This window comes from Melanostigma gelatinosum (genome assembly GCF_949748355.1).
Source record: "Melanostigma gelatinosum genome assembly, chromosome: 7".
Lineage (NCBI taxonomy): Eukaryota > Metazoa > Chordata > Actinopteri > Perciformes > Zoarcidae > Melanostigma > Melanostigma gelatinosum.
The window spans coordinates 23,370,633-23,395,324 of record NC_136640.1 but is presented as its reverse complement, the minus strand read 5'-3'; the positions used below and the strand labels follow the sequence as shown (position 1 = coordinate 23,395,324).

The 24,692-nt window shown below is 44.7% G+C and overlaps 1 protein-coding gene across 2 annotated transcripts; it reads right to left on the bottom strand.

Moving 5' to 3' along the window:
• Window positions 1-286: 286 nt before the first annotated feature.
• On the bottom strand, window positions 287-23,503 carry rsf1a (remodeling and spacing factor 1a; the record flags this gene model as incomplete). 2 transcript variants are annotated; one of them, XM_079272152.1, is made up of 18 exons in its annotated part: window positions 287-6,169; window positions 6,345-6,542; window positions 6,990-7,204; window positions 7,342-7,519; window positions 8,536-8,600; window positions 8,831-8,937; window positions 9,407-9,455; window positions 9,600-9,679; window positions 11,004-11,108; window positions 11,524-11,739; window positions 12,380-12,569; window positions 12,689-14,108; window positions 17,557-17,667; window positions 17,989-18,119; window positions 19,094-19,299; window positions 19,415-19,507; window positions 20,578-20,669; window positions 23,350-23,503. In XM_079272152.1, the coding sequence occupies 18 exons, from the start codon at window positions 23,501-23,503 to the stop codon at window positions 5,268-5,270; spliced, it is 4,512 nt and encodes a 1,503-aa protein (XP_079128278.1). In that variant the 3' UTR covers window positions 287-5,267. The 2 variants fall into 2 exon arrangements, with proteins under 2 accessions (XP_079128278.1, XP_079128279.1); XM_079272153.1 differs by having other exon boundaries at window positions 17,566-17,667.
• Window positions 23,504-24,692: the final 1,189 nt, after the last annotated feature.

The window sequence follows — 24,692 nt, the reverse complement described above, 5'->3', positions numbered from 1 at the left end:
TTGAAACGGACAAAATGATTTACTTAATATAAACATTTTGTTTAAATCAGGACATCAATTATTACATACATACAATACTTATTTACAATAATTAATAGAAAATAAAAATAACAGGATAATAATAATTATCATAAGATATTTAATGCAACCTTAATTTTACATCCACTCATAATATCAGGACTTAAAATAAGGCAAAGACGCAGCATGTTTTTGAGGAGATGCCTGGGATGTTGGTTTTAATAACTTAGAAAACATTCATGTTACAGCAATACTACAGTAACGGTACAACAGAGAAATGGAAGGAGCCACATTCACCTCCAGAATGCAGATCAACATTTTAAAACCAACAGATTCTGCCACAAGTGCCGAACACAGATGCACACCGGGTTCAGTGGAATGATTTTATTTTTTTTGGGGGGGGGGGGGGGGGGGGGCATCAGCACACATTAGCCTGATCTCTCCTTACTGCCAACACAGGCGGGGGGATTCATCTTGTTTCAAAGAGTTCGTTGAGGCTTTTTTTTTACCATCATTGATATCTAAATGCTGTCAGATCATAGTGAGAAAACACATCTGGTGACAGACTGTTGGTTCTGCCTCCAGAGGAGAGTCCAGCTCGTAAAGGAAGATAAATCATTGTGATGATCAAGATGCTGCATGAAGGGGGTTTTCCAGAAAAGCCTGTTTAAAATCTAGACACAACCGGTCTGAAAAGCATTTGATCTAATTGGTGTTATTCCCCCCGTACCTGAAAGAACATTTCGTAACTTAGTAGCCCATATTAGAGCCTGAGAGAGCGGGGCCAGTATGTACCAGTCATCCCAGTTGCACTACATCCTATTTGATGCTTTTGGCAAACTGAGTTCTGTTCTTGTGACCCAAAACTAAAGTTTTAATGCCGACATTTGTCCAAAAAAAAAAAAGAACTCAACCAGTAATTCTGATCCCTCCCCCAATGTCTCCAAGGCTGAATGTAAAGCACTACCACAAGGTGAGGTAAAGACTTGATTAGTTTGTTTTCTTGAATCATTATGGTATGTTTATTAAAGTTATCGTAGAGGATACAACATTTGTCAACTAGTTTCTGACCATGATCTAATAACCGGACCACTGGTGAACGCCTCTATGAGCTGTTGACCTTTCACAGATTGCACATCGGCACTCGTTAGGACACGATCGGTACACACAGGCAACGGTAATAAAGTGCCGACTCACTAAAAAAACTTCATGGAACCAAAGGTCATTTCTTGCTCATCGGACTGCTTCTCTTTATGTGCATCTCCAGTTTCACGGCCACCTTCACAAATCATTTGACATTTCTCTGACGGAAGCATTTCACAAGATGTTATGTTACAAAATACACTTTTACATGATCAGTCGGATTTCCATCCGACATGTGAACCATAAAACTCGTCCTCCAACTCTTTACTGTATAAAAGTAGATGTCTTTCACGGTTTGAATCCTTGCTGGTTTGAAGGAGCTTCTCCACATCGATCACTGCATTTCCTTTTTCTTGAAACAAATGTATTTCCTGCACCTTCAGCTTGATGGTTCATAAGAGAGTAAACTGTGTTAGTAAATTGGATGGAGGCCAATTCAAAATATGAACATACTTGAAATGTTTTTGGTGGCTTCAGCTGCTTTGTGTTGTACGTGAGGAACCAGGGCTCTTCATAGTTTACCGTCGTGATGTGTGAGGCTCATCAGGAGGCCAGGTCGTCGTTAAGAACAGAGCTCGAAAGAAGAGGAAGCGTTGGATGTGAACCCAACTCTGGAGGATCTCCCGTCTCATCAGATCACGGATTTATCAAACTGATCCAAGTCACATTTTGGATTGAAGATTAAAAAAGTTTTAAAAAAAAGTCACTTTCACTCCTACTTACAGCCCAAGATCCAAACGATTACTTTTCTTAGGAATTAAAAATGTTAATCTTCTGAGACATGATACGTATAATTCAGAATCGGGTAGTTTTAGTCTGTTAACTGTCCTAATATCTCATTATCAGGGGATCAAACAAGAATAAATCTCACGGTGATTTTGTTTTACAATCACATTTCACTCTTTTCTGCTTCAGTTTACTTTTAATTTTCCATATATTTGATTGCACAGAACATGGCAGACGTATTGTAAAAGGAGATCGACGGTGGGATCTCTTGATCACACGTTGCTGTAAGTAGAAGTGAGTCGCTTAGTAAAAGCGTGTTATTGCTCGCTTTGGAGCATACTGAAGATTTCATCTTAAAAGTTTGACAAATCCAGACTGAAGAGTTCGGACATCATCCATTTCAGCCGCTTCTAACTTAGTTACAAAGAAATAAAAGATCTGCAAGGACCTATCAGAAACGTTTGAGTCTGACTTTCTGCGTCTAAAAAGGGGAATATTAGATGTTCAAAGGGACCAGGAAATCAGCCTGATAAACTCCTTCCTTTACAAATGTGAAAACAGCTTCACCGGCGTGCGCTGCGGGGCTGAGTGTGAGCAGTACTCCGTCGCTCTGCAACAGTTCTGGGACATTCTCCTGGTGAACGGGCTACTCGCTGGTCTTACTTCACACAAAAGTCGACGGCCTGCAGGAATCTCCAAACAAAAAGGAGCAAACCGTGGACCAACTGGCAGCGGAAACCTCATCGGTCCACACATCGCTCACAGCAGCATCTCTCCTCCTCTCCGTCATATAGAAAATAGAACACTATATTTTACAAGAGGACTAAGAGAGAACAGAACATCTATTATCTTACAAGGAACGGCGCACAGGCAAAGTATGTACAGCAAAACATGAGGCGGACCGCGTGGAGCCAATGAGTGACCAGCCTGAGAACCGAACACTGTGGCTGTCGGGAGAGAACATCCAGGGATCCTGGATCCAGAATGTGGGCCAAGTTCAGCTCTGTGGAGGGACGTTAGAGGGTTTAAAGTGGGGTTGTATGAGGTGCTTATCATAGTCGTGTGTTAAGATGTATGTTTATAGAAATAGGAGTACCAGGACGGGCAAGGTGGCTTGGGGGGGGGGGGGGGGGGGGCAGTAGCTAAACCTACTTTAGACACTTTAGAAACTTGAACTGACATTGATTCCTTTAGGTGTCTAAAACATGTCCATAGCAGTACATCGCTTTGCTCCTCTACTGTAGTAGAACACCGACTATGGAGATGAACCTCATACAAACAAATGAATAAGGATCATTCTATGTTTCTTGAGAAGTTTGAAATACATAAGGTCACCCCAAACTGAGTTTAAAAGTCTGCATTTAAACGAGCAAACATTTCTAAAATTGAGCGCACAAGTGCTGAATCCTGTGCGGCCAACAGTATCCCACCATACAACAACATGGCGGTCAGTGTTCAGGTGATCCTCGTCAACTTCAATGACGTAAAGTCACTTTATATCCGTTATTGACACATCTCGTTAGCCACTTGGAAAAAGTCCACATTACAAAGCGTTGGAAGGTAAACGGTATATTTAGAAGGGCTACAACTAATGATTAGTTCCATTGTCGATTATCTGCTGATTATTTGAATGGATGAATTGTTTGAATGCACCGTTAAGTGCTGCTGGACCGTTTCAAGACCACCTTCTGGAGCCCCAGTCCTTCTGTGGATCAACTCATTTTCTTTTGTACCTCGAGTAGGGTCTAACCATGCAGCTGCTTTTGTTTTGTTGAAACACAATGGAGGTGAATCCTTATTTAGTTTGTGGTGCTCACTGCGCTAGAAAAAAGGTTCATTTAAAAGTCAAGTGACTTACTTTTAACGAGATCACTTTTGGTCTTTTCTCCAGCAGAGAGAGAGCGAGAGAGACATGACATGCAACTAATGTCCCCGGCCTGTAAGGCCCCGATCACACCAAGATGTGTCGCTAGAAGCACACCGCCCACAAAAACAACATGTGTTCTCATGGTACGGCCAGGCGGCAACCTCAGGTTCTGCAGAGTGAAGCCAATGCTGAAGTCTCTTAAAACTTGCATTCTCTCTGACCACCAGGGGGCGACTCCTCCGGTTGTATAGAAGTCTATGAGAAAATGACTACTTCTCTCTTGATTTATTCCCTCAGTAAACATTGTAAACATGAGTTTATGGTCGCAGTATCGAGTTTCAAGTCTTATTTAATACAGCATGATGTTCATTTAGTAAATTATGGTCCATTTAGAGTCAAATAGACCATAAAGCAGAGCATGCTTTAGGGCGGGCTTACTGTGATCAACAGGTCAAGGCCGCTATCAGAGACGTATACGGCGTCTCTACGTCACTGCTCCACATTCCAAATATGGTCACTTCTGTTCATTGGGTGGCAAAAAAAACATGGCGACGGCCGTAATCCAAGATGGCGACGGCAAAATCGCCAAACTCGAGGCTTCAAAGCGAGAGTCCAATGGGTGACGTCACAATGACTACGTTCACTTTGTATATACAGTCTGTGTGTATGACCAAAGCCTTTTCATTGCATTTTTTTGGACATGCATAGAAGTTAGTAACACGTCTTTGTGTGATCGGCCCCGAAGGATACTGGGTACTTTTCCAGTACAGCAACACAACAATGAAACCACCGTTGTGAGCACCAAAAACATAATTCATTATTGGGGTGGATCTCAAAACCTGGACAAATAAAAACCACATCTATCTGCATGCGTAGATACTACTAGAGGAAGCTTTGCTTTTTATTGTTGTTGTGGCGATCAACTCTGGTGTCTCTAACCATCAGGTCACATGATCCAAAGTGTTCGGTTCCACACTGACACCCTCCTTGGCGGTGGGTCATTAAGTGCTATGAGAATGAGGAAGTGCTTTTAGGTAGATGTACGCTACAAACAGACTCATGTGACCAATTCAGCCCTGAACCCAAATGGGACGAATCCACCGTCATCCTGCTGCTTGGACCCGGCAGAGAAGAGCACTTCAGAGGGTCACGAGGACCTCCGGCTGAGCGCGAGTGCAGCCACTGAAACATGAATGTCCTGGCGCCAGGATGCTTATTTAAATTTTTTGGTCCGGCTGGCTGGTTCCGTTCTGCCAGAGGTGAAGATGAGCGTGAATGCGTAGCTCGTGAGTTTTGTGGTTGTGAGGTCACAGTACGTGGCCGTGGAAAGCGCTCTCAACACAATACAACAGCGAGGAGGAAAAGCAAGACGGGGAAAGAGGAGGAGGTGGGGAGGGAGATCCAGTTTTCAAAAGGTGGTGGTGTGGGGTGAAAGGCCTGACAGTTACAAAAAAGAAGAAAAAAAAGAAAAAAAAAGACAATGAAGCGAGCGTTATTCACACAAACACAGCCATCACGACTGCGGACTGTTCTGGGCAGAGTTTAATGAGTCTGTCTGGCCCCCCTCTTCCTCCTCTTCCTTGTCCTGCTCCCCCTCCTCCTCCTCCTCCTCCTCTTCCTTGTCCTGCTCCCCCTCCTCCTCCTCCTCCTCCTCTTCCTTGTCCTGCTCCCCCTCCTCCTCCTCCTCTTCTTCCTTGTCCTGCTCCCCCTCCTCTGGATGTGAGGGTCCGTTGTGCCTACCCTGCCCGCCTGATGCCGCACTGTCCCTGGGCAAGGTGGGACTCCCGGCCCCAGGCTTCGCCGGGCCCTTGGAGGTCTGATGTCTGTTTGACGGAGACAGGCTACGGCCCCTCCCCTTTTCCTGAGTGTCGCTGTCGCTGTCGGCCCTCCTCTCCACCGCTGAACACTTCTTCATCGTCTCCTTCTTCTGCCTCCTCTCATCCCCCTCATCCCCCTCCTCCTCCTCATCAGAGTCGATGCGGTTGAGTCTTTTGCGGACCGGACGATCCTCTTCCGACGACGACGTCTCCGACTCCTCCGAGTCATCCGACTCGTCCGTCGAAGGACGCCTCTTTTTCAGCATCTGAGCGAGCCGCTTGCGGCGCTGCTGCGACAGGATTTCTCTCCTCTTCCCCCGGCCCATCTTCTCCGGGTCCTCCTCCACCTCTCTCTCTGTCCTCCGTACCCTCCTCGCCTTGTCTTTGTCTGTCTTGCCCCGCTCCAGGAGTTTCCTCTTCAGCCGCCTCCCTCTCTCGCGCTCCTCGTCCTCGTCGTGTCTCCTTCGCTTTTGCCTCACTCTGTTTCTCCGGAGGTCTTCCTCCTCTCTTCTCCTCTTCTTCACTCTTCTCCTCTGGTCATCTACCTCCTCATCTTCATAATCATCATCGTCCTCCGTGTCTCGGGAAGAAGGTGACGCTAAAAAGGAAAGAAAGAATGAGGATGGATTTAAATCTTCGCTCTGCAGTAAAACTGCTGAGCCAATTCATCCCTCGCAGAGATACTACTTGAATAGAAAGCCAGTGACACTGAATGTGAATCAGTGTGAACTAGTGCACACGCTCAGAGTGAGATCTGAGAGGAGATGACCGACCGTTGCTGAAGTCGCTGGAGAGATGCTCCTTGCGAGGTCTGCCGCGGGGTTTAACCTCGACCTTCTTGGCGGAGGCCCGGGAGTTGTCCGACGACTCGGACGTCTCTCGGTAGTTGACCTGCTGCCGCTGGCCGCGCCTCAGGCCACGCCTCTTCTTTTCGGCATCGCTGTCGGTCATGTCGCTGTACTGATCTGAGCCTGCAGAGGACAATGGACAGTTTACGGATTATTTGATCGTTTTGATGATCGATGAGTAGAAGTGAAATTGTTAAAATACACATCACAACTTAAAAAACCCGAAGATATTCATATTCTCATTTGAGAAGCTGGAACCAGAAAAACATTACAACATAAAAAATGCCCGAGGGCCTGTTTCCACAGAGTGGTTTTTTTTCTGAGCGCCATCGTCTTTTTCAATTGTTATCATTGAGGAGAGAGCGCATGCTGGTGATGTCACCGCGGCAAATTGGAGGAGAAGCTGGTTTCGTGTCTTTCTTTCCCGACCTTCATATGTCAGACAGACACCGTCATAACAAAGGCCGGTAAAGCCCATTTGTGGGAGCTCCCTTAACGAAAGTGATTCTCATTCATCTCGATCAACTCTGCAACTGTAACACAGAGCAATTCCCCTCGCCGTGCACTCACCCATTTCTTCATCGCTGTCCTCCTCTTCCTCGGAGGAGCGCCTCAGCCGCCGCCTCGGCCGCTTCCTGCCCCTGCGTTGGGTCCTGCTGGGTCGCTGCTTGGGCGCCCCTCTCACCGCCCGTTTGGGGCGGGACGCACTGTCCGCGCTGCCCGCGTCTTCGTCTTCCGCCTCGTCATCCTCGGGCCCTGACGCAGCGAAATCTTCATCCTCTGAGCTTTGGGGGGGGGGGGGGGAGAGAAAGAGAACGGTGAGCCGGAGGGAATCAAACGCTTTTTTGTTTGTTAAGTGTGAACAAGCAGGGAGAGAAAGAAACACAGGGAGAGATGAAAGAGGTGTGTGTGTGCGTGTTACCTGTTGCTGAGCATGAACTCGTCTTCACTCTCTGCCGCCGTGCTGTCACTCTCCAGGTCGTTCAGTCGCCGCCTCTTCCTGTTCCTGGCAGAGTGGGCCTGGCTTCTGATTGGCCGCTGGCTCCCCTTACCTCCTTCCTCTGACAGGATGGCGCCGATGTCTCGGCCTCGCCCCGCTCCTGCATCATAACAGTGGGTTCAAGTTAACGTCAAGGGGAAACTTTGGCACCAAGTTAAATTTAGAGGTGCGGGAATCATGACTCTCCACCTGCATGGCATCGTGGATAATCAATGTGGACTGAACTCATTTTATAAGACTATATATCTTGCATCAGGGTTGAAATTATTATGATAATATTGTGAGATTCTAAACCCAGTTCGATATTTTGAACAGGACCTTCATGACTTTCTGTAATTGCTCTTTACAGACATATTGCTCCTACAATATGCTCCTACAGCTGGATTCACACCAAACCACTGTAGGTAGTGCGCTTATGCTGCGGAGTGGGGACAAGCAGGGGATGCCGGACAAACTAAAGACCTGCAGCGGCCCTTCTGTGAACAGTTGAAACAGAATACATTTTTGGAGAAACAAAACCATGGCGGTCAGACCGGATGATGCCAACTGGAAAGAACAACTCTCCCAGCTGTGCGCTCGCTCAACTCGATTCTGGCTTTCAGTCTGTGCAGCAAAATAGTGATCAAAGAAGCTTTCTTTTGGTTTATGTCCATTTGGTTGAGTTTGCGGACAGGAAATGGAGGGGGAAAAAAAAAAGGTTGTGAGTTAAAATTCTTCTTATTTTTGTCTTTTGTTGTTTAATGGTGGTTAACTTTAAGGTGCAAGGGTTCAAAATGACAACAACCCTGCTCTAAGCGCTGGACAATGGCTGCATGGCGTTGAGGTGTGTCCGTGTCATGACCGCGGTGTTAAGCTGGCTCACTGGAACACTCATTGAAACTACGCCATCATGAAAGTGGTGTTTTCCTGCCAGATGCCCAGATCTTCTTTGAATGTCGTCGTTATTTTGCTCGTGTTCAGAATACACACACATAACTGTGGTTCAACTCGGATGTATTCATCAACCTACCGAGCTGCTGTTGAAGGGCAGAATTTAAATGTATGAAACAGTTAATCGCGTAAATGCCTCTAATGCTCATCAGCGTTCATCACTTCCTCAACAGCGTGAAATCTCACCTCCACAGAGGTCCCTGATGTCCTCCTCTATAGCCTCGTCAATGGCATCGTCAAAGTCATCAAACCTGCAACACACACACAAAATTTGCAAATTGCAAAATTTTTATCTGCTTGCAAATATGACAGCGTGTGGCCATTTGAACCATTATGATGTTATACATGAAGGTAAGTCATCACTGCAGGTGTACTGTACTCTTCTGGCACTGGAAGCAGTCCATTCACGCTTTAACAGATGATAGCAGCAAAATAAAACAGCCCATGTGTACCTATAAGCAGGCCACCAGGCCACACCCACCTGTAGCTGATGTGCTTCCTGGTTCTGGTTGATCTCCTCCCCAGATTTTTGCTCTTTTTGGGATCTTTCTTCTTCGTAGACTTCTCCTCTTCTCCCTCATTTCCCTCCTAAAAAAAAAACAAACAGTTGAGATACATTTTTTATTTGAATTTTACAGGAAACAGATGGCCAAAATGTCAAGTTTGGTTTAAGTCTGTTCATCAAGTTTAGACCGTCTAATCTGTTCTGTGCTGCGTTCAAATGTTGGAAATTGCAGATTGGCGGCAATTAAAACATTTGACTTTCCCGTCGGTCCAACTCAGAAGCCCCAGTGCTGACTGTCAACTACTGCCTCCCTTGAGGCTTGAGACTGCTTCCATTGTGGTGCTAGAACTGCAAAATGTGAGCGAGCTTCTTCGCTCAGAATCGAACCTTTAGTCAACCAGAAGTTAAAAAGAGATGGTCCAGTCTACAGACGGACGAGACAGACCATCCAACCCGATCATAATTATTATGAGAACATGTTTACACTGATGAATATATTTATATATATATATATATATATATATATATATATATAAAAACTCTTTTACTCACAGGGATGATGTTCTCCACACTGATTCCCACGTACACCAGCCGCTCCCTCCTGCACAGACGGGGAGAGAGGAGGGTCAATCCACATTCTTTTGACTTGAGGTTTTTTTCAGAAAGTCGATCATAGTGTGAGAGTGTGTGTGTGTGTGTGTGTGTGTGTGTGTGTGTGTGTGTGTGTGTGTGTGTGTGTGTGTACCTCCTCTCTGCTCGGTCTCTTTTCTTCAGAGCACTGTCCAGGTTCTGCAGCTGCTCCTCCAGTTTCTCACACAGCAGCTTCTGAACAAAGGAAAACCCAGAAAAACACTAAACGTTAGAAAACCTCTCTACTAAAACGTGTGATACTGCAGATAAGCCCGGCAGGCAGACAGAGAGTCTATGCTTTTATAGGCTCCGTCACATCTTTACAGAGTATGAAGCCAGCATCCTCCGGTCGGTGCTCGTGGTGAAAATAGAAGTCTCACAAGAGTCTAACCTTCTCTTCTAAAATGTCCCGTTCAATAGAGAAACTCAACACTCAGCTAGTGCCACTGAAATGTGTCCCAAGCACCGAGTATCGACGACTTTAAAGTACTGAAAGCTGGTGTATTTGTAATCGTATCAACCAATTCTTTGATCAAATAGTTCCTGATTTAAATTCAATTCTTGAGTTCTTTCTCACCAGCTTGTTTAGGCAACATGAAAAACTGGAGGAATTAAATCTAAATAAGAGTTGACTAAGTATGTCGGAGGGGTCAGGGATCAACAGCAAGTGTTGCCATCGGAAAGCATTTTGAGAAACAGGCAACCAATAAATGTCATTAATCAGTTTTTAACATATGGAGAAAAAGGGGCCAGCAACCAGCAAAACGTGCACCCTGAAAGAAATACATCTTGAATATTTGTTGCATTAGTGATGTTTAAATATTGCTGTTAAAGTCAGAACCAGAAGCAGCAACAACGCTGCACGTGTGTCGTGTGTTTACTCGTGTGGCGGGCCTGCTGTAAAGACAATGGTGAACCATGTCAAGCTGACCCGTCGACGTCACAAACAAAAGTGCAAATCGATTCAACTGACAAAGAACCAGATGAATCTGAATGAAATACAAGAAGGACATTTTGTATATTCTGCAAAAGCATGTACAACACGCACATGTCATCACATTTTCATTATTGAGCGGACATAACTGCACAGTATCTTAATTACTGAAAAATAGCAGCCATTTTGTTTTAGATTCGGCCAACTGAAGCAGACGCCAGCCTGGATATTAAAAGTTACTGTGGAGCCCTGAGTGTAGGGAGGTGTGGTGTCAATAAAAAGACTGATCGGTCAATATGAACCTTTATACAAACAGTCGACTCTCTTCAGACTCTACTGACCACACGGGAGGACTTCAGAGGTTCTTAGTTTGATATACGGACTACTTGACAGTTTGATGAAGAGATCAAATGTGCTTCATATGTTCTTCAGTATCAGTCCCCCTCTCCATCACACACACACACACACACACACACACACACACACACACACACACACACACACACACACACACACACACACACACACACACACACACACACACACACACACACACACACACACACAGACAGACAGAGAGCTTACATGCTGGCAGGGGGGACAGAACCACTGTCCATCTGGAATTAACATGAGTGGCGGCCGCAGACAGGCAGTGTGGTATCCGCTGTCACAGGAGTCACACAGCAGGATCTGAGGACACAAACGCAGACCGTCTACAGTGAGATTCTCACAGTGGAGACACTTTGAGACAACCGAGCCTTTGAATCGGCTTTGCTTCCGGCGCTGGAACAATTACTAGATCAACAGGCCACTGAATTAAGCTGCCCAGGGGCTACAGACGAAGACGAGCTCTCTCGCTAACTCGGGCACATTTACATTGAGGCCGATGAATGTGCACTGTCCCTGGTGGTTTGTCCCGTTGAATCAGGAGAACTTCCCCAAAATGTTGCCTCAAAGATGCAAATAGTCTTCAACATCATTGCATGCTGTGGCGTTAAGATTTCACCTTAATTCAAAACACAGGGCCTTGAACAAATCATAGAAAAATAAAACAGCCCAAAGCAAAATAACCCAAATATATGTGTATGATAAAAGAGTCCTTTACCAGTTCGGGGTGGTTGGGCAGGCCACAGTGACTGCAGGCGTCCTCGCTGGGGATCTCCTCTGATTTGCACGATTCCTCAGACTCGCTCCCCCCCTCGCTCTCCCCGTCTCCCCGTTTCCCCCCCCTGCCCTCCGCCTCCGCCTCCTCTCCCTCGATCAGTTTGCGTCTCTTGGCGCGAATGTTGGACCATCGGGGGCGCCGATGCCTCCGTTTACCCTGAGAGAGAGAAACAGAGACAGAGAGACAGAGAGAGAAACAGAAACAGAGAGAGAGACAGTGAGAGAAACAGAGACAGAGAGACAGAGAGAGAAACAGAAACAGAGAGAGAGACAGAGACAGAAACAGACAGAGAAACATAGAGACAGAGAGAGAAACAGAAACAGAGAGAGAGACAGAGAGACAGACAGAGAGACAGACAGAGAAACGGAGAGAGAGACAGAAACAGACAAAACAGAGAGAGAGACAGAGACAGAGAGAAACAGAGAAACAGAAACAGAGAGACAGAGAGAAACAGACAGAGAAACATAGAGACAGAGAGAGAAACAGAGACAGAGAGACAGACAGAGAAACAGAGAGAGAGACAGAAACAGACAAAACAGAGAGAGAGACAGAGACAGAGAGAAACAGAGACAGAGACAGAAACAGAGAGAGAGACAGAGAGAGAAACAGAGACAGAGAGAGAGAAACAGAGAGAGAGACAGAAACAGACAAAACAGAGAGACAGAGACAGAGAGAAACAGAGACAGACAGAGAAACAGAGACAGAGAGAAACAGAAGACCGGACAAAAAGAAGGAAAGTTTAACCCAAGTCGTATGTGTTTATTCTGACAGAGACACACGTTTAGAAACTGATTACCCTTTGTTTCCTTATTAGCCCAACAGGTACTGTTTTGTCATCTTTCTTTGCAGTTGAGCTCTGCTGCTCTTCCTCCTCTTCCTCCTCTTCCTCCCTCGTTCTGCCGGGCAGTGTCTGTATTTTCTGCGGTTTCTTTCTCTGGCTGTCAGCGGCCTTCGAGCTCGGCCTGCATGTTGGCAAAGCAGATGATCTTCAAGAAAAAAGGCACAGAGAGGACTGAATTTATTGTCAGATTACAACGGACCGACAAATACAAAGTTTATTTTCAAATCAAATCCCCCAGTTTCATGAATCTTATCACACACATACCGGCAAATCCTTGCAGATCTCCTCAGCAGCCTCCCGTCGTCTTGCGCCTCCTGCTCCCTCTCCTTCTCCTTTCCCCCCTTCCCCTTTAACTTGTTTCTCCGGTGGGGGGGGATCTTGATCTTCAACCTGATTCCTTCTTTCTGGAGCTCAGAGGAGGCTTCCTGCAGGGGACCCTGCTTCTCCCCTGATCCCAGCCCAGCGTCCTTCACCCTCACCTGGGCAGCCAGCCCGCCGTTGACCCCCTCTCCCTGGTGGTCCTTTGTGTCCTGCTGGTCCGCTTTTAGAAGCGGAGCGGTGCTCCCAGATTCCGCCTCAGACTTTCCTAAAGTGCTTTTATTCATTTCATGGTCATCTGTACCTGCTTCTTCTGCCAAGGGGCGTCCAGACACCTCTCTTGTCCTCTCGTCCACGGTATCGTCCTTCTGTTCGCGACTGCCACTTTTCGTCCCCCTGTCTGACTGCTCCTCTGTCGTGTTTTCACCCAGGTCTGCTGCCGTCTGTCTTTTGGGGTCCTCTAGGGACAGAGACAGCGGGGAAAGGCTAACGGAAACTACTTTTCTCCCGACAGATTCAGGGAGCGGATCAGATTTTAAGGATGGCGGTGACGGTAGTTTTCTGGGCGTTTGAGCATCTATCGCTGCAGGAGGAGGAGGAGGAGTGGTGGCTGCTGCCGCCGCCTCCCCTTCGACAGGTCCCTTCCTCACCAGCACCGACTGCCGGCTGACCTCCCTCTCTTCCTGCTCAGCTCTGGAGTCCCGCTGGTCTAAACTGGGCCCGTTCTGTTCCTGCAGCTCGGCGCCGGGGGCTCTGTGGCGCTCGGATGGGCTGCGGATGACCCCCACGTGACCTATGACGCCGACTTGACCTATGACCCCTATGACTCCGTTTTGTCCCTCTTTGTGCGGCACGGGGAGAAACGCTCTGCCGTTGCTCAGTTCCTGCCTGGATGCGGTGACCACCAGCTGCTGCTGGGAGGCAGCCGGACCACCAGGGGGCGCCAGCGAGCTGGGCACCTTCCCCTCTTTGCCCTCCTTGGTCTGCATCACTGAAGGGTTGCAAACAATAATACTGCTGCTGCTGTTGTTAGTGTTGTTGAGGTGGTTGGCGTGGCAGCTCTCCGCGATCTTGAGCTCCCTCTTTTTCAGTGGTATCTTGGCCTGCTGGCTGCTCCTGACGACTGCCCGCTCCGCCTCCCCTCCCTTGTTCGGCTCCTGTTTCGGGGCTGTCGCGCCTGGCGCCATGACGACCGACACAGCGTTTTTGGGGCCGTCGGCCTCCCTGGATTCCGACTTGATGACGGTGGTGATCGTGCTCACGCGGTTGTCAAAGACGGGCGGTGATTTGCGGTCGAGCTTCTCTTCTTTCACCTCGGCCTCTGTGTTCTCCTGCTTGGTGGGCTGCGTCTCCTCCAGCTTCACCGCTGCCAAACAAAAATGACAAAACCGTTAAACCGGTGTCATCACATCGAGGACGATCAGATCCATCAGTCAGATTCTATCATCTAGTAAAGGAACAATTAACATGCATGGGCAGTGTTCTAGCTTGTTGAGTTCAATTTTATTACACACATAAGGAAAGTGACCAGAACGGCCTTTTCGTGGCTGAGTCGGCGGCTAGAAGCTAACGGCACTAACAGTGCTGACAGGAAACAAAGCACAGAGAAGCTCTGATAACAGACACGGAGGGACAGTGACTTCATTCTTTGCTCAGGTCGACATTAGTTGGTCCACTATAACAAATATATATATATTTACATAGCTAATAGTTTGCTGCTATATTTATGCTCTGAATCTCATACAGAGAATGTTAAAGAAACAGTAAAGTGCAGCTGTTCTGATCCTTTGAAATACAAAGCATAAATATGTTTTTCAGCATCTTTAAAGAAACTAGAAAATGCATTTCCTGCTGAAAATGCATTGGAATGCTGAAAGCTGTGTTGTGAAAACATTGCTGAAAATTAAAAAATGGGAGACTGTCTGAAAAATGTTGAAGTCCGAAAGCATTTAAACTGCACTGCTGAAAAACCTTCTCGTTGAAATGTCTAACTATGGTGTCTGTAGCTGAAAGTATGAGGAAGAAGAAGGCTTTGAAAGTTGAAGTATAACAGGATTTGAAGATTTTCTCCATAGAGATCCCATTCAAAAGAAAATTGCAAAAGTCAAAGCACCCCTCTCCTGAAAGAGCTGAACATTTTGATATTTGAACAATTTCTCGAGCTTAAACAAATTTCAGAAGTAGTGATATTTGTAGTAATAGAAGTAGAAGTTGAAGTAGAAGTATTATTAGCAGTAGTATTAGTATTAGTAGCATTAGAATAAGTAGTAGTCGTAGCAGTAGTGATATTTGTAATAGTAGTAGTAGAAGTCGTAGTAGAAGTATCATTAGTAGTAGAAGTATTAGTATTTAGAAGACGTATTAGTATTTAGAAGAAGTAGTAGCCGCGTATCAGTAGTAGTAGTAATATCTGTAGTAGTGGTCGTGGTATTTAATATAACAGTAGTAGTAGTGGTAGTTGTAGTAGTAAAAGTAATGGCAGTATTTGAAGTAGCAGTAGTAGTAGTACTAGTAGCAGTCGTACTAATAGCTGTAGTAGTATTAGTACTGGTAGTAGCATGAATAGCAGTAGTAGCAGTTGTAGTATAAGTAACAGTAGTAGTTGTAGTAATAGCAGTAGTGGTAGTAATAATATTGCTGGTAGCAGTAATAGCACTAGTAATAGTAGCAACAGCAAAAGTTGTAGTAGAAGTAGTAGCAGCAGTAGTAGTAGTAATACTAGAAATATTAGCAGCAGTAGTAGTTGTCGCAGTATTAGTAAGAGCATTCATTATTTCAACAAAAAAGCCAAATTTTGAGCTTAATGTTTACATACAGTTAATCCATGGGGCTTTTATTTTGAAAGGGTGGGGCTGGGTGGGGGAGGGAGGGGGAGAGGAGACATAATGATAGTTTAACGGTTTCTGTATCTTAAAATATGAAGGAGAAGAAGCGGTGGGAAGGAAAAACAACTTAACAGCATTCCAACAATTAGATTATTGCAATGCTCTTTTACTGGTCCTCTGAGACAGTCAACTGAAAAAAGTTCAACTTATTCTGAACTGTACTGCCAGAACAAGAAAGAGAGAACATTTTACACTGATTTTAGTGACACTCATTGGCTCCCAGTATCGTATTTTATTGCAGTCTCTGCTGTTTTATTGTTGGAATGCTGTTAAGCATTCCAACTATTGTTCTTCGAATCTTTATTCAACTTCTATTTCTTCCGTCGCACCTCTTCTTCTCCTTCATTTTTTAAGATACAGAAACCATTCAACTATCAAAATGTTCAGCTCTTTCACCAGAGGGGTGCTATGACTTTTCATATTTCTAGCCTTTAAACTTTTTGAATTATTAAGCTTTTTATTTTCAATGGGATCTCTATGGAGAATATTTTCAAATGGCTTCAGGCACACAGGTGTTCGCGTTTGAGCCAATTAGTGATGTTGATAAACACACAGACTCAGACACACGCGCACATACACTCCTCTCCCTCTCTCTCTCTGTGTCTCTCATACAGTCATTCAGGTCTTAGGGATCTTCAGAGGTCTTTCCCCCCTCCTCCACCCCCCCCCCCCCCCACACACACACCCCCCATTTCAAAATAAAAGCCCCAGAGAGTGAATTCTAACTGAACTGCTTGTGATGAAGCCTGTCATTTAATAACCTCTGTTTATGTGTCAACATTATGATTATGTCTCCTCTCCCCCTCCCTCCTCCACCCAGCCCCACCCTTTCAAAATAAAAGCCCCATGGATTAACTGTATTTAAACAAGCTCAAAATTAGGCTTTTTTGTTAAAAAAATGAATGCTCTTACTAATACCGCGACAACTACTAGTGCTGCTAATATAGTATTACTACTACTACTACTACTACTACTATAACTTTTGCTGTTGCTACTATTACTACTACTGCTACTACTGCTACCATCAATATTATTACTACCACTACTGCTATTACTACCACAGCTACTATTACTTATACACCAACTGCTACTACTACTGCTATTCATGCTACTAAAAGTAGTAATACTACTACAGCTATTAGTACGACCGCTACTAGTACTACTACTACATTTTCTACTGCCATTACTATTACTACTACTACTACTACTGTGATATTAAATACTATGACCAATACTACAGCTATTACTATGACTACTGATACTACGTCTTCTACTACTTCTTCTAATTACTAATACTTCTACTACTAATAATACTTTGACTACAACTACAACTTCTACTACTACAAATATCACTCCTACTACTACTAGTACCGGTACTTATTCTAATGCTACTAATACTTCTACGAATAATACTTATACTACAACTTATACTACTACAAATATCACCAATGATGAATTTTTTTAAGCCACAGAAACTGTTCAAATATCAAAATGTTCAGCTCTTTCAGGAGAGGTGTGATATGACTTTTCATATTTGTAATCTTTAAACTTTTTGAATTATTAAGATTTTTGCAATTTGTTTTTGAATTGGATATCTATTTTCAGCAATGTTTTTGCCATTAATTTCAGTTTTCAGCATTCCAATGCATTTTCAGCAGGAAATGCTTTTTCTAGTTCATAATGGTCTCTGAATTACTTTTTTCAGCAATATATTTTAAAATGTAATCCTTTCATTTTATTGTCTAAATTTGCCTCATTTTTATTCATTATTTATTGTAAAGCACTTTGAGCTACATATCCTGTATGAAACGTGCTCTATAAATTAAGTTTATTAATATGACATATCATCTCTCTGATTTTCCATCTTAATTCGACCGAGCCTTTCTCATGACATATGCATAAAAGCAGGATAACCAGTCATTTCCTTACCCATGGTACCTTGTGTCAGGGGTTCCTCCTCCTTTACAGGCTCGACCTTCTCACTGTCAGTGTGTTCCTCAGCAGTCCTGGAGGGTTTGGTGCTTCCAATGGCCCCATCCCCTGAGTCGGCAAAACACAGACAGACACAGAAACGGTGTTGTTTTTGAGTACAAATTCAGCTCTTTACCTTATTTCAGTACTTCACAATCAATCTTGGTCTCTTGGGTATTTTAACTTGTTCATACACTATTATTACTACTGCAGGGTGACAGTGGCACAATGTGATGAGTGATATTGGACTTTTCAATTGTTCAATTTCAGATAATTTGATTACTTTTGGGATTGTTTTTTTTTGTTTGGCCTTAAAAGAAATCCATTGGGCTGCAGCTGTAATCTTGCCATCCATAATATAACTTGTACGATCCAAAGAGGCCAGCATACCTTCATCTTTCTCTGTGGGGCTGGTGCTTCTGGAACCAGCCTGGTTCTGGTCCTGGTCCTGGTCCGGATTCTGTTTTAGTTCAACCTGAGACTTCAGCAGCTCCAGAGCCTCGGCCAGGTCGGTACGATTCCTGAGAAGACAGTTTTGATAAGTGGCTCAAAACTCATCCAGCAAGGACAGACGAGTCATCATTGAGATGAAAATGTGTAACGAGACTACTTTAATATAGCCAACGGGATGGTTTGGATGTTTGGGAGTGGGGTTGTATTCAGTACTTAAACCAGCACGGGAGCAAAGTAATGTACAGCTGTGGACGTATTTTAGACACTGTATCAGTTTAATTGTACGCTATATTCAGAATATTTACACCACTTGATCTTACATCAGACAGACATTTCTGATGGGGAACTGAAGCGGTTGTCTATGCTCCCTTCAAAGCCACCAGACTCCATTCACAAAAACAGGGATTTTTCCTCACAGAACACAGAAGTTGCTGGTCCATTGCTGCCTCGCTCGGTTCGTTTGTTTGTGTTAAAGTGTGACTTTGGTGAATCCAAGCTAACCCGTAGCTAACCAGCTACTTCTGTGTTCTGTGAGGAAACATCAAGGTTTTTGTCAAAAGGAGTCTTGTGAATTTAAAGAGAGCGTAGATCACAGCTGTCTGATGGCAAGGTAAAGCGATGAAGATATTCTATTTATAGCCAACAAAATCAACTGATATTGATTATTTTTAGGAGTCTAAAACACATGAAGCTGCTGCCCCCCCCCCATCCATAGAGATACATTGCTTTGCTCCCGTGCAGTCTGCTTCTCCAAGCTTCATCTACTGTAAGGAATACACCGACGATGGAGAAGTAACTCATACAACCTCACTTCAAATAATCTGATCCCTTTAAGACATGGTTGATGTTCATTTGCAATGTGAATCGAACCAAACCAAACTATGAAAAAACACTTTTCTAAGAAAATAAGATCCACTTTGTAAAGAACTACATTTATATAAACAGAGAAAACAATAACAAAAGATGTGTTTGCAGCCCGAGACACTGTGGTGCCACCTGTCGACGCACAACGAGAGGTGCGTATCTAACAGCACAGTAATACCTGACGATGCACTTCCAAGTGGATCCGTCCAGATCGTCCTGCTCCTCCGTGTACAGCCGGATGTTCTGCTCCTGGTCCAGCTGAAGCCAGTACATCAGGCCCTGCTTGTCCCGACCGATGGGCTGCAGACGCATCTTCTCCGGGTCCTCCTCATTGATCGCCGTCTTGAACTTCACGTTGTCATCGAACTGACACTCGCAGAGATACTGGAGGGGGAACGAATGAAATGTGTGGAAAGAAAGAGAACGGGGGTTTTAATGTGGCTACTGCAAGTCTGTCAGATGCACTGAGCACATGGAGTAAAAGCAGGGCATGTCATACTTTGAGGATGCATGACTTGCACTCCATGGACATCTCCTGGTAGCCCTTCTGTTCCAGCTCCCATGCCCAGGTACTGTTCAGCTCCTGGCAAACCTACAGGAAACAATCAAAGAGATGTTGTCACTGCGTACAAGGTTGTTTGCACAAGTTCTCTGCCTCAAAGCTGATATGACCGGTTTATTATTATTCCATACGTCTCCTCCATCTGTTGGCCTAAACACAATTAAAGCTCTACAGTTAGTGTGGGAATCTCACTCGCCTTAAAGTTACTGCAAGGAACTTATTATTTTGTATTGATTTTGGCCGGTCCCTGTGGACTCAAGTGTTTCCAAGCACCAGACTCCCTTTAGAAAACCTTTCATTTTACCACAGCAGGGGTCTGACAGTCTGACCCACTAAGTCCTGGTTCCGGTTCTCCCGCCTCCCTTCCATCCAGCGGGCCCAGCAATATGACCTGGGCCTCCAGCAGCATGGTGTCAGTGCTGGCTTCCAGCGGGAACCGGCAGAGTAGCGAGGCGAGGCTCTGATCCTTGCCGGAGGAGGAGATACATACTGCTGCCGGATGCTGAGCTTTCCTCCTCCTGCCGGAGCTTCTGAACGCAGGTCGAAGGCTGCAGCAAAGCCGGATCTGGGTCCGTCCATGGTGGACCGGTCTCTGCTGGAGGATCTGGGTCTGTCCGCAGTAGGCCTGGTCTCTGCAGGAGGCCCGCTGGAGTCTGAGCTGAAGGGGTTTCTGGTGAACCTGAATGATTTGACTTGGCGAGGAATCCAACCCGATGACATCAATGATAAGCCTTAAGAATAACTCTGTAGAAACAGCTTCTTCTCGCTGATGGTCTCGTTTACTTATGAGGTCATATAGAGGCGTCAGTATTAATATGAGATTGTTTCATAACCCGTTAAAAGTTCCTCACAGTAACTCTAAAGCTCCACACGGTCAGAGTAAATTACCAACATGGAGCTGTGACTGTGCGCCATCTAAATAACGCTCTGCTCTCAGCGTCCGCAGGTTCACAGACGCTGAGAAGTGTCTCTCAGCTCCGCCCAGAGACAGCTGGACCTACTGATGGCTGGACCTCGTCGCTCAGTCCCATTTTATCATGTCAAGTGCAACTTAAGCAGAATCTGAAGCCAAACACATTACAAACACACAGAGCCCTCACCTTAGCCAGGTATTTTTCCCAGCGGTCAGTAGTCACAGACCTCCCCAGTTTTCTGAGCAGCTTCACATGGAGCTCCACAAGCGGTTTAGGAACTGCAACGAAGACGATTAGACACGCATTCACTTTTCACAAGTCGCTGCCACGAAAGTGGGATCAAGATTCAACATAATACTGAATGTGTGAAATTCCCCTTTTTTTAACCATGAAAAACAGGTGTGTAACAAAATACTGAACAACTTGACGCCTTTTCAATCCAAACACTAGTATTTTCTTTATACATCTTTTTTCCAGCAGCTGTTGGAAAACGACCAACCACTGGTGAATGAACAAAAAGGAGGCGGTTTATCAGCGCAACTTAAATGCTTTGAGATAAACAATAAAATCACACTGCTGCTTATGGTGTGCAATGTGTTTCCTGCACTGCCTGGGTCACTTATTAAAAACCTTTTCTGCACTGAAAGTATAATAAAGATAACTGGTAGTGATGTGCTAGCTTCTGAATGTTTCACGGTGTTCACTGAGTGCTTGGTAAACAGATGTCAGTATAAAATTAAGTGCCAGCTACTTCCTGGGTGCTTGCCGGAATCTCACGGCTACATTTTCAGGAAAACTTTTTTCACTCTAACGTTGGAGAACTTCAGATCAAATGTTCCCTCTTTTCTCCCACGCACAGTGCACGGGTTGTGTAAATGTAAACACAGCCATAGAGAAAACGCTTCTGAAAATATCTAAATAAAATCTCAGGTTGTCTTCAAGGACTCATGATAGTCTGTAAAGATCAAACCACATTCATCAGTTAAGACTTGTCATCCAAACTGCAGAGGATCAGCTAAGATTAATGCCAATGTTTTATAGACGTTTTAAAAAGTGATCCTTCGCCAGTTATCAATACTGAGTGCATTTTTCTGCCGTTTCAGAATAAGAGTTTAAATCCTTTCTTTTCTAATGATTAAATACCACGAAGAAAATAATGTAGGTTTGATGTGAATGTTCAGTCACACTCTGGTTGGCCAAACTTTGAATGAAATGATGTTGTATGACTTTTTATGAATTCCAAAATTCATCACATTATAGTCTTGGAAATATTATTATTATTAATAAGATGAGATGCCTCAACACAAAACAGACTACTTTGAGGGTATCAGATATTGACATGTACCTGACCTCTGTTGAAAACACTGCAGGCAGAAAAGCTATAAAATGCATATTTACCAGCATGGTGACATTATGGATGATTTATTCTAGACTGCATCAAAACACACCTCTTGCCATTCCTTCCCAGAGTCTCTGTTTTACCCTTATAATGTATTGTTTTTTTCTTTGTATTAAAGATGCAAGACAATTATTGTGTGAGGATTTATGTTTAATCTGTCATAATACTGTTAAAAGGGTTCTGCCTTCAAAACAAAAGCCCATTGGCATTTGTAACCACGCTATAATAACTAAAAATACAACCTTGGAACATAATGTAACTCAGACAAACATAAAGCTCTCATGTGTAGTCTGTGTGAGACTGTTACGGAGCCCACGGGCTCACAGGAAATTAGAGTTGTCTCTGCTGCCTGGCACAGTGCACTGAAGTTTTTTACATTTACTTATTTATTTTTACAGGAACACAAACTCAGAATCCCGACAAAGAAAATGTAGTTAATCATGTCCGAGAAGTGTAACAGCTAACTACACAAGAAATATTAGCCGTGAAGTCTAACTTCATTCTGTAAAACGCTACGGTACAGAGGCTAATAGAAGCAACATAACTAACAGTTAACGGTAATTTAACACACGCTAGCTATAAAGCAAGACTGGCTAACACGATTTGCTAAGCTACAAACACGACAGTTGCGAGTATAACGTTAAATCATCTCTTCTGACAAACGATAACGCGGTAAAACAAGTGGAGCGGTCTGTGTTGTACTTTGACTAAAAGTTGGATCGTCGATGCTAACCAGTTAGCAGGAGCCAGATTCCCGACTGCGCCTGTGCAGATTTGACAGTACCCTCTACCAACAGCCAAAAAAAAACATCCCCCCTTGTTTTTAAGCTAACATCAGTCGTTCAGTTTTGACAGCAGTCTATAACGCAGATCGAAGGGAGAAAATGATCCCCTCGTGAGCTCACGGTCGACACAAAGACACAGGGGACACTGATGTCATTCCAGACCCGACTGGCTGGGAGGCAAGGCCGGTGAAAAATTACACCTGACAACGCTCCGGAGCTAGCTGGTTGGCTGTGTGTGGTCACTAGGCAGTGCTGCATCATGGCTCCCCCACCAAGTGTAGCGTGAACAGATCGATACCAGCCTTGACAACACCATCGACAATCTGTCACTTGACTCCAACTTAACTCCATCTGGGTAACGTTCGCGAGCCCATTTTTTATTCCCGTCCGTATCCGTTTCCCCTAACTTTAGCACAACACAGCGCAAAGTGTGTAGAATTTGGAGTGGGGCTAGCTTTATGTTAGCGGTCTACATTTTCTCTCTGTCCAAATATTCCCTCAGAAACTTGGACAAAAAAACCCCGCGTTTCTACTTCGAGGGACTAGACTCTGACCCGGGCCAAAATGTGCCACAAAGCGTAGAAGCTCGCGGACTAAACCCCAAGTCTCGTGTTGCTGTTGGGCCACACACTCTACGTTTTCTGCATTCCTCATCATCCTCACGATGGTGATGGTGGTGATGGTGGGGGACCCCCTTCTCCTTAGGTTCTCGAGTGTCGCAGCTCTTCTACCACTTCTTCGCCCCGCCGCCACAGCTAACCACCGATCGCTCACCTGTCTTTGTGTCCCGCAGATACCGCTCCATCTGCGGGAAAGTCATCTCGGGCAGATCCAGTACCGCTCCGAATCGCTCCAGAAAAGAACAGACCTCCGCGAAGCTCGGGCAGAGCCCCGGGCCGGAGCTTCTCGCCACCACCGGAGCAGCCATCTTTCCAGGCGGAGAGAAACAGGAGGGGAGGGCTCGCTGCTAGGATGCGACTGTGCGCAAATGAAATGAATGGAGGGAGTGAAGCATCTACCGGTGTCAAGCTGGACAGCACGACAGCACACGGCTTCCCTGTAGCATTTCAAAATAAAACCACTTGGGGACGTGCGTTGTGTTCATTAAACAATAAAACGATAGTAAAGGCTGTATATGGCCGCTTATAGTTCCGTAGACTACATTTAAACCCAATGTATTACGCTTAACAGAGGCGTGTAAATATTGTTCTTGTTTTTGTTCCCGTAAGGCACACACGGTATGCTCTTATTTTAGGCAAGCAATACATCCCTTTCCGGTAACAGTGTGCATATCTTTTAGCAACTTGACGCAGCTGCGAGAAGTTGGGAGGACCAGAGAGGGCAAAGCGAGAAATGCCCACAATTCAACGCGATAGAGCTAAAACATTTCAAAATGGTTTGTTTTATAGTGCTTTAACGATTCCAGAATAAGTAACGTTAGCCTAGCATTTACTCACTCTTCATCAATCCCCCACAAACATTAGAAACCTAACGGGGGTCTGAACAACAAACTGACGCTGCAATGTTATTCTTGGTGGTTAGTTTGATGTGTATAGCTTGTTGTTCTTTATAAAACAAACGAAGGATCCCTCGGTCTCTTCCATGAAACCACAGCATGCTGCGTAGATAGTCACGCTGCCCATGAGGATGCTGCCTTCACGGACTGTTGGAAATATCTCACAATCAGACCACAAATACTGTATATAAACCATACGCACAATGTTGACATTGTGTTTTTATCGCAATTTAGCCCCTGCGGTCCCTAAAGTTTATGTTTTTATGTTGTGCTCACAAGTTGTATTTATTCATTCATTATCTCGTGGTTACAAGTGTATCTTGTACACGCAGTAAAAAAACAAAACCAAAACATATGTTGGGACTTAAGGGGCTCTGTATAATGATGAATTTATACTGTTTCACATTTGAACATAGAATGTGTGTGTCCGTAATACGCTGCATTCAAACTGAAGTTGTGAAGTTTGGATTTTCATTTCCGACACTGTAGCAGGAGCTCAGTTTTTATTGCAGCTGACGAAATATGACGTTTTAATTTTTCCCAAATAGTGATTTCCTGGTTTGTTGATTTTCTTAATTTCAACATTTCATGCTTGGCAATG